Raw genomic sequence first — 10,011 nt, forward strand, 5'->3', positions numbered from 1 at the left:
CAGGGTGATATGGAGAAATAATGTGAAATGGGGATAATGGACATGGATTGTGATTGTATGTGTCTGCTTAAGGAATGTGGGTATGGTGACTAGTCATGGGTGGGGTGACAACTACAGTTTTGAGAAGACGCCTGCCCCTCTTCCTCTAACAAAGGGGCTATTTAAAAGAGAATAAGAAAAGATGAGAGACATTCAAATGCTATCTAGAGGGAGGGAGTGCTAAGTCTCCTTGCTGGAAAAGATTGGGTGGTCACAATCACCTGAAGAAGATCGGGTGGTCACAAGGACATGAATCACCTGAAGAAGATCGGATGGTCACAAGAACATGAATCACCTACAAACCTGCAAGACCACCACATTCCAGGAAACGGACTGATAAGCTAATTAACATACGAAGCGGGGTTTAGGTAACGAATATGTATAGGCGTTAATTGAATATTCATTTGTTCATTGTATAAATGTGAGATGGTTCGTCACTTCGGGTATGCACGCTTGTGGAGGAGCGATCCCCCGTGCATCTGCGCGCAATAAACATACCTACTTTATAACTTTCGAGTTATAGAGTCTAATTCCGCACGTCAAGGGCATGTGGGCTGCCTTGTGCCAGGGCCGGCTGCAGGGCTGTGAAGGTGGCTGTGCAGGCAGGGGTGCCCAGGGCTGTCCTTGCCAGCAGGGTCCCTGCAGCCCAGGGGGCTGTGTGCTGGGGCAGGGGCTCTGCCGCCTGCCAGGGGCACCTCTCTGCCTGCTGCGGAGGTTCCAGCTGCTCTGTGGGGTATACATTGATACCAAATAGGGAAGGGTCTCTCTGCTGTTGAGACTGTGCTGATGTGTGAGCGCTGCTTACAAGTGTAGATTACCCTGAGGATAACTCTGGACGAGATTTTTTCGTAAGGAAGTTTAGGGCAGAGATAGCTATTGTAATACAGGGCTCTCCTCAGCCTGTTTTCCATTTCCTGCTCTTGGGAGCAGGACAGGGAAGGGAGAGATGGAAACAGAGATCTCTAGTTGGAAGTGACGTGCGGAATTAGACTCTATAACTCGAAAGTTATAAAGTAGGTATATTTATTGCGCGCAGATGCAGGGGGGATCGCTCCTCCACAAGTGTGCATGCCCGAAGTGACGAACCATCTCACATTTATACAATGAACAAATGAATATTCAATTAACGCCTATACATATTCGTTACCTAAACCCTGCTTCGTATATTAATTAGCTTATCAGTCCGTTTCCTGGAATGTGGTGGTCTTGCAGGTTTGTAGGTGATTCATGTTCTTGTGACCATCCGATCTTCTTCAGGTGATTGTGACCACCCAATCTTTTCCAGCAAGGAGACTTAGCACTCCCTCCCTCTAGATAGCATTTGAATGTCTCTCATCTTTTCTTATTCTCTTTTAAATAGCCCCTTTGTTAGAGGAAGAGGGGCAGGCGTCTCCTCAAAACTGTAGTTGTCACCGCACCCATGCCTAGTCACCATACCCACATTCCTTAAGCAGACACATACAATCACAATCCATGTCCATTATCCCCATTTCACATTATTTCTCCATATCAGAAGAAGTCACTGAGACTCTTCGCTGGAACTGTGAGTTATAAGGAGGTCTGCCATGAGCCTCCTGATGTGCCCTCAGCCACTCTTCTGCCTATGAACAGCAGCAGCAGCACCTTTGCTGGAGCCATCAGGGTTGTTCTGACCTGCCCTTTCCCCCTGTGGACAGGACCATGCGCCCAGCCAGTGCCCTGCAGACAGGCAGGTTTGTGTGGGGGCAGCGCACAGAGGCTGGGATGGGGTCTGTGATCACCGACAGGGAAAGACCTGGCACAGGGAAACACCTCCCAGGAGGAAAATCCTGTGGCATCCGAGATAAAATCAAGACTTAAAGGAAACTCAAAGCAGAAATGTTGTGGGTGGGAGAATTCAGCAAGCTCTTTATGACCCCCTGCAGTGCAGAGCCTTTCCTCTGAGGCATCCCCCTGGCTTGCTCTCCCCCCAGCAAAGCCTCTGCCCTCAGGGCTGGGGGTCCCGAGGTGTGAGCCACCCCCTCTGCAGCCAGAGCTCCAGCAGAGTCGCGGGGCAGCTCTCCAGCCACGTGCCCCGGCCCCTCTGCAGAGCACAGGGGCTGAGAGCAGCTGCCCGGCAATGTTGGTGTGTGGGAGGTGGCGAGCAGAGCTGGGCAAGGGCAACGCTGCCCTCAGTGCCTGGCACGCTCACCCTGGCCTCTCTCAGTCGCACCCTCACTCTGTTTTGCCTCCTTTCTCCATTGTCTCTGTTATTTGTTACTGTTCTCTTGCTCTTGCTGTCAGGCTCTCTGGGGATGGGTGTTTCAGCTGCAGAGTCACACACTGATCTTGTGGGTCCTGCAGCTGTGTCCATGGGAACAAGTGTCCCAGCTTTCCTGCCACCTGGGGGGCTGTGGGCAATGCCCTCTGTGGGGATGGGCAATGAGCTGGTTCTCCCTGAATTAGATGCTATATTTAGGGTCCTTTTGTACCTCCCTGACATTTGCTTCCAAGCAGTGAGTTGCCCTCCAGAATGCAAACCTGTCCCCTCGCACCCGTTGTGATCTGAAAGCCTCACGGAGAATTGCAGGGATGCTGTGACAGAGAAAATGCTGTTGGGTGGGTGAAATGAGCCCTGTGTGTCCTTGGCTGCAAGTGGGGTGCTGAGACCTCAAGAAATGGTGAGGGGTCTGTGGTGGGTCAGGCTGCTCTCAGCGGTGCCTGGTGGATTTTCAGGGTGACATGGCAGTGTGGTCACCCTCCACCTCAGGAAGGTGCAAGCCCAGAGACACCGGGAACCAGATGGACAGACCACCTCCCCGCACTGGGCACTCACCCACAGGCAATCCTCTTGCCTCGCAGACCTCACTGTGTTCCTCCTGAGGGCAGCAGCAATGCTGAGAGTTTCTGACATATGAGAATACTCCCCACAGAACATGAGAGGGAGCTGTTAAAAGAACTAGAGCTCTTTCAAACTGCCTTCACCCCTCTCATTCCGTAGCCCTTGCAGTGCAGATGCAGACATGGCATGAAGGGACAGAGGCCAGTGTCTGCCTCTGTCTGCTGCTCTTCTCTCACACAGACCCTGATTGCCCACTACTGGCAGCCCCTCTGGGCCAGTCGCTGTCCCCAGCACCAGACTGCTGGCCTGGGGGCTCCCCAGGCACCTCCTGCTGCACCAGGGACACAGCAGCCTGCCCCAGCTGGGGCATCCACAGAGACACCTGCTCTTGCCCAGGGATGTGGCCTCAGCCATGGCCCTGAGCAGGCGGTGCTGCTGTGCAGGGCAGCGGTGCCTGAAAGCCCAGGGAGATGGTCCCAGGCACATCCCTCTTGGTCACCCACCATTCCCATGGGCACTGGCACCCACACGGGAAGGCTCAACACAGGCCCATTCCTTAACGCATTGAGCCATGCCCTCCTCCCCTGAGCCATGGGGAACCCAAGCCCAGCAGCACGCTCCTGGGGGCAATTCCTTCAGCCTGTTCCTGAGCTCAGCTTTGGAAGAAGAGCCCAACCTCAGGACATAGGCACTGAGAAAACTTGCTTTTATTACAGAGATGCCACACTGAAGGCCAACTGCACCATCCTCCCAGGGCCACATACAAAAACCTCTAAGTCACACAGTCTGTGTTCATCCTTTAGGAAAGTGGAGTAGGTGCAGACATTGCAGGACCAAAAGGACTTACACAGATGGAATGATAATAGAACGGGAGGTTCCAGAGATGATGTGGAAATAGCTTGTGAGGGAACATGGCAGCTGATTGCTGCTGAGAGACTACTGATTACATGAGCTTCTTCAGTGCATCCTTGAGCTCCTTGTTCCTCATGCTGTAGATGAGGTGGTTCACTGCTGGAGGCACCACCGAGTACAGGACTGACACCACCATATCCAGGGATGGGGAGGAGATTGAGGGGGGCTTCAGGTAGGCAAACATGACAGTGCTGAGAAAGATGGAGACCATGGCCAGGTGAGGGGGGCACGTGCAAAAGGCTTTGTGCCGTCCCTGCTCAGAGGGAATCCTCAGCACAGCCCTGAAGATCTGCACGTAGGACAGCACAATGAAAAAAAAACAGCCAAAGAATAAACAGGCACTAACTACAATAAGCCCAGCTTCCCTGAGGTAGGCATGTGAGCAGGAGAGCTTGAGGATCTGTGGGATTTCACAGAAGAACTGGTCCAGGGCATTGCCGTGGCAGAGTGCCAGTGAAAGTGTATTGGCTGTGTGCAGTAAAGCGTAGAGAACATCACTGCTATAGAGACCTACTGCCATGTGGACACAAGGTCTGCTGCCCAGCAGGGTCCCGTAGTGCGGGGGTTGGCAGATGGCCACGTAGCGGTCATACGCCATGATGGTAAAGGAGAAAATATTCTGCTGAAATGAAAAATACAAAGAGAAAGCTTGGGCAGCACACCCAGAGTAGGTGATGTCCCTGGTGTCCCAGAGTGTGTTGTCCATGGCTTTGGGGAGAGTGGTAGAGATGGATCCCAGGTTGAGGAAGGAGAGATTGAGGAGGAAGAAGTACATGGGGGTGTGGAGGTGTTGGGGTCTGCAGCGGGTCTGCACATAAGTTAGTTGACTTCAAAGACTTAGCCGTGTACCTTTAAGATGGCCACAAATTGTCAGGTATGTAAACAGGATGGGAAGAATCGGAGCTTAGAACCGCAGCATACGGGCACCTACAGCAACAGCAAAGAGCAAGCAAGAAGAAGGACACAAAAACCTATCAGGGTTTAACACCTGCACTGTCTAAGATATATAAATAGTTTGTATAAACAATAAAGGCCATTTTGTCTGAACCCAGCCACGCAGACGTAGTGTTTCTTTTAAGTCCACCTCGACTTGCATCACCACATGGAGGTGTTGGTTACCCGGTACAGCAGTGATGATGACGCTGTTAGCCAGGAGGGCAGCCATGTAGATACCCAGCAAAAGCCAGAAGGTCAAGAGCTGCAGCTCCCGTGTCTGCCAATGCCAGGAGAAGGAACTGGGTGACCCAGCTGCTATTGGACATCTGCTTCCTCTGGGCATGGGGACCTGTTCAAAGAGGAAAGACTGGGTACAACTTAGAAGACACTTCTCTAGCCAAGTGAAAGCCTTTCTCCTAGATGCGTCCCCGCTGCCCCATGTCCACCCCTCTGCCGTTCCTAGGAGAGCTCCCTTCAGAGCCGTGGCTGGAGCTGTGCTGAGTGCTGGCCGAGTGTGCTGTGAGGAGCAGGGGCTGTGCCCGCTGGCTGCCCAGCAGTGAGCCCTGCATGGGAACCGTGGGGGCAGGGGCCACTCCTGGCCTTGGACTTGGTCAGACCCAACTGCTCCCAGCGCAGAAGGGCCTGTCAGCATCTGCTCTGCCCGTGCTGAGCAACGGTCATGGCCAGAGTCAGGTCAGGAGGGTTTTGTGCTGTGCTCAGGGAGAGCAGGGTGAGTGCTGAGAGGCAAGGGGACTGTCTGTGCCTTAGGGCAGTGTGAGGGAATCTGGTGTGTCCCTCTAGCTCCTTCGCAGCTGCCCAGCTCTGCTGGGTGAGGAGGTACCAAGGAGCCTGGAACTTAGGAGCTAAAGGCTGTGATGGGTGGGAGAGGAGAGAAGACTTGTGCTGTTCAGGGAAGGCATCTGCAATGTATGGCACAGCTGGGTGGTGATCCATCTCCCCCACTTAAGGTTTACCCTCAGCATTCCTCCACTGCCCCTGATCCCCTCTGTCTGTACCTCACCGGCCTGGAGCTGTCCCTGCCAGCAGCTCTTTCTCTGGCCCCATGGCTCTTCCCTGCCAGCGCTCACAGAGCCCAGCTCAGCCCCTGTGTGCCCAGCTCTGCCCTGCAGCCGCTCTCTGTCTGCATGCCTGAAAGAACAACAGGTCACCCAAACCCTGATGGAAAAGGAAAGCTGATGCTGGTTTGATCTGCAGGATGGTGGGGAGGGAAGGCACTTGCTGAGCTTCCTCATCAACCTGACTGATTCCTCAACTGTCTCAGTCCCTGCTCTGACCTGCACAGCTCAGATTTGATTGCCGCCAAGTGGAGCCAGAGAAAAGTTGCAGCAGAGATTCAGGCAAGCACAGACCCAATCAGGAATCTCCTACAATGAACAGTCCCTGCCTGCACAGCCACCTTCACAGCCCTGCAGCCGGCCCTGGCACAAGGCAGCCCACATGCCCTGGCCCTCCCACGCTGCAGCAGGGAAGCCCTGCTCTGCAGCACACTGGCCTCCTCCACAGCAAAAGGCTCCCACACGGTCCCACAGGCTGGGGGTGCCCCAGCTGCTGCAGACCCGGCTAGGAACTGCAGAGGCATTGCCCTGCAGCCACAGACTCACCTGGTCAAGGGCTCTGCAGATTTCTCCAACGGTGAGCTCTCAGCATTGTCCCAGCCCAGACTGCCTTGAAGCTCTGGGTGCCTGGCTCCTGTGCCCTCGCTGCCTGCAGGCAGTGCCTCAGCCCTGCTGCACTTTGCAGAGGCGCTGCTGGTGGGCAGAGCTGTCTCTCTGCAGTGCTGCCCGCTTGCCATGAGCTCCCTCCATGGCAGGAGCCCGGCCCAGCTCAGCAGCAGGGAGCAGCCCAAGGCAGCCCTTGCTCTGCCCCTCTGCGCTCCCTCCAGGTGCCCCTGGGGCTGCACGGGAACCTGCTGGGGAACAGCCGGATGCAATCACTGATGCTCCCGGCCTCAGCTGGGCAGAGACACTTCTGTCCAGCAGTGGCATTTCTCTGAGGAAAAAAGTTTTGTGCATCAGTATCAACTTTTGTTAACCCATTACTAGACAGGACACCATGAAGACTGCATACTCCTAAACAGCATCTGTGTATGTGTGTGTCTGGTGGTTCTACAGGCAGGGGCGGGGGGGATGTCTTCAGTGCTTCAGTAAGTATTGCAGAGTCAATTGAAGCACCTCACTGCCTAGTTCTAGGGGTACAAAGACTCAGCTCTCCTTTGCCCAGGCCAGGTCTCTGCTCTGAAGCAAAGCCTTTGCACCCACGGGCTCGGGGACACTTGGTTCCAGGTTTCCTCATGGCAGAGCTGGGCTGGTGCCACAGCTGGGGGGCTTCAGCCCAGATGTGCAGCAGTGCCCTCAGCCAGGTTCCCATGCAGAGGCAACTGTTGCCAGTGCTGTTGCAGACAGAGCTGTGACACTGAGGGAACCAAGTGCCAAGGCAGGTGGCAGAGCTCAGCACAGCTGCTCTGCAAGGGCAGCATCCTCCAGTTGCTCAGAGATACAAAACAGAGTTGAAAACTGTGAGGCAATTCAAGGGAACCCTACATAATATTTATTTCTCCATAAACAGGTAAGGGAGAAACAACGATTCTGTGTGGCCTCTGCTGAATTGAGCAAGGGCAGGTGTGGTTACAGCTGAGGTTGTCTCTGTCCTCTTCTCCTCTGCCTTCCCTGGCCAGTTCTCCCAGGCCTCTGTGGCTGCAGGCAGGACTCTGGAGGAGAACAACCAGCACTGGGAGGGGATAAAGTCTCTTGAACTCAGGGAGTCTTGAGCAGTCCGTGGGAGCAGAGGGGCGTTATCCCAGGGAGCTGAGAGAGCAGGCTGCTGTCACAGGGAGGCCACTCTCCATCCTCTGGGAAAGGCCATGGAGACTGGGAGAGCTGCGGGAGGGGTGGCAGCACCCACCAATAGTGCAGACATTTAAAACATGACCAAAGGATGAGCAGGGGAAATTAAGGCCCCAGAGTGTGTCCACTGAGATTATATTTCTGGGTGTATGAAAGAGAAGGTGAGCGGATTGACGATGGGGACATTGTGGGTGGACATCCTCTCTGCTTTCTGCGAGGAAAGGAAAGGATTGGTGGACTTAGAGCAGTGGTGGTCTTCAACTGGGAGTCAGCAAAGCTTAAGAAATCATGACCCACAACATTCTAGTGCCCACATTAGGATATTGTGGCCTGCATGGGTACAGAAGTGGATGGGTATAAAAACAGCTGGATGGTCGATCTCTGAAATAAGTGATGAGTGCATGGTTCTCTGCCTGGAGGCACCCAGCTCGCAGCGTCCTGCTGGGGTCTGTCCTGCCACCTGCCCTGTTGAGCCTGGTTTGTATGACCTGGAGGAGATGAGAGGGGTATTTTTCATAGCATTTGTAGATGACGCCACATTCAAGACAGCAGACACTGCGCTGAAGGAATGGTTGCCAACGTAAAGGACAGACATGCTGCAGGGGTGTTTGAAAAGATACTTAAAGGTGTCCAATAATAAAAAAAGATTCCAAAGTCTTTTCCCTAGAGTGGACTAAGCCCCTGCACTGAGTGAGGCTGGGGGCTGTGTCGCTGGGTAGTAGCTCTGTGGGAAAGGCTTTGGTGGTCCTGGGGTGTCATAAGGCAAAGCATGAGCTGTCAGGAAAAGCAGCCAACAGAATCCTGTGCTACGCAGAGACAGTCCAAATGATTATTGCTTGTCTGCTCATCACATTATACAATAGATCCAGCACATCTAGAATCCAGGATACCAGAGACATTGGTAAACTGGACTCAGATCTCTGGAGGCCCACCACAATGGTCAGAGGTGGAGCACTTGCAGCATCACAATTTAAGACAGCTGGCTTTGTCACGGCTGGAGAAAGGAAGATCTTGGGGGAACATGCGTCAGCATGGCACTGGTCCCAGGAAGACACAGTCAGGCTCATGTCCATGCTGCAAGGAAAATGGACCTGAGACAATGGGCTGAAAGCAGACATGGTCAGAGGACATCAACTGAGAAACTCTTCCAATGTGACAACAGCCAAATGCTGGAATTGGTTTCCCAGAGATTGTGTGCTTCCTCTTTCCCAGAAAGGGACCAATATGCATTTAGGTAAAGCCTTGACAAATGGGGTCTGGCCCTGCTCTGTGCAGGACATTGGTCAAGAATCCTGCAAAGGTCCCTGCCAGCCTGAAGGATGCTGTCCCTTCTTCCCAAAACTGTTCTCCAATTAGGGAAAGCACTCACCTGCTCCCTGGGCACTGAAGAAACTCACAGCAGGTGCGGGGCTGCTTCACAGGTGCCCAAAAGGTGTCACCTTCCCTCAGCCCATCCCTTCCCTGATACAAGCTCTTCTCTGGTACTCTCCTCACGTCATGCAACAAGAACAGCCTAACCTGTCAATCCCCATTGACCATGCTTTTCTTGCTGTATATCTCTTCCATATTTTCAAGATGCTTGCTGTGGGAATTGTCCACCTTGGGTACCAACTCCATAAAGCACACCATTCTCTCTCATTCACCGTATTTTCCTACTATTCCTCAACATCACCACCACAGTGAGTGACCACCACCTCAATACCCCCACGTACTTCTTCCTCCTCAACCTCTCCCTCCTCGACCTGGGCTCCATCTCAACCACTCTTTGCAAAGCCATGGCCAACCCCTTGTGGGACACCAGGGACATCTCCTATGCAGGTTGCGCTACACAGCTCTTTTTCTTTTTATATCAGCAGAGTATTGTCTCCTCACCATCGTGGCCTATGACTGCTACGTGGCCATCTGCCAGCCCCTGCACTACGGGACCCTGCTGGGCAGCAGACCTTGTGTCCACATGGCAGCAGCTGCCTGGGGCACTGGGTTTCTCAATGCTCCGCTGACACGGCCAATACACTGTCACTGCCGCTCTGCCAAGGCAATGCTGTGGGACAGTTCTTCTGTGAAATCTCCCAGATCGTCAAGCTCTCCTGCTCACGGGCCTACCTCAGGAAGCTGGGCTTCTTCTTTTTAGTGCTTGTACAGGATTTGGTTATTTTCTTTACATTGTGCTTTCCTACATGCACATCTTCAAGGCTGTGCTGAGGAACAACTCTGAACAGGAACGGAACAAATTCCACGTGCCTCCCTCACCTGTCTGTGGTCTCCCTCTTTCTCAGCACTGCCATGTTTGCCCACCTGAAACCCCCCTCCATGTCTTCCCCATCTCTGAATCTGGTGGTGTCAGTCCTGTACTCGGTGGTGCCTCCAGTAGCGAACCCCCTCATCTACAGCATGAGGAACCAGGAGCTCAAGGATGCACTGAAGAAGCTGATACAGTCAGTAATCTCTCAGCAGCAATAA

The 10,011-nt window shown here is 53.6% G+C and overlaps 1 protein-coding gene and 1 pseudogene across 1 annotated transcript; one reads left to right on the plus strand and one right to left on the minus strand.

Moving 5' to 3' along the window:
* Window positions 1-3,782: 3,782 nt before the first annotated feature.
* Window positions 3,783-4,349, minus strand: LOC129737508 (olfactory receptor 14C36-like). The gene has a single exon (XM_055728328.1). The coding sequence runs from the start codon at window positions 4,347-4,349 to the stop codon at window positions 3,783-3,785; it is 567 nt and encodes a 188-aa protein (XP_055584303.1).
* A 3,378-nt stretch (window positions 4,350-7,727) lies between these two features.
* Window positions 7,728-10,011, plus strand: LOC129737509 (olfactory receptor 14C36-like; annotated as a pseudogene).

This window comes from Falco cherrug, chromosome 16, assembly GCF_023634085.1.
Source record: "Falco cherrug isolate bFalChe1 chromosome 16, bFalChe1.pri, whole genome shotgun sequence".
Classification (NCBI taxonomy): Eukaryota; Metazoa; Chordata; class Aves; order Falconiformes; family Falconidae; genus Falco; species Falco cherrug.

Excerpts from the sequence above, each read along its gene's own strand:
- LOC129737508 (XM_055728328.1), bottom strand. The coding sequence starts at position 4,349 with ATGGCGTATGACCGCTACGTGGCCATCTGCCAACCCCCGCACTACGGG.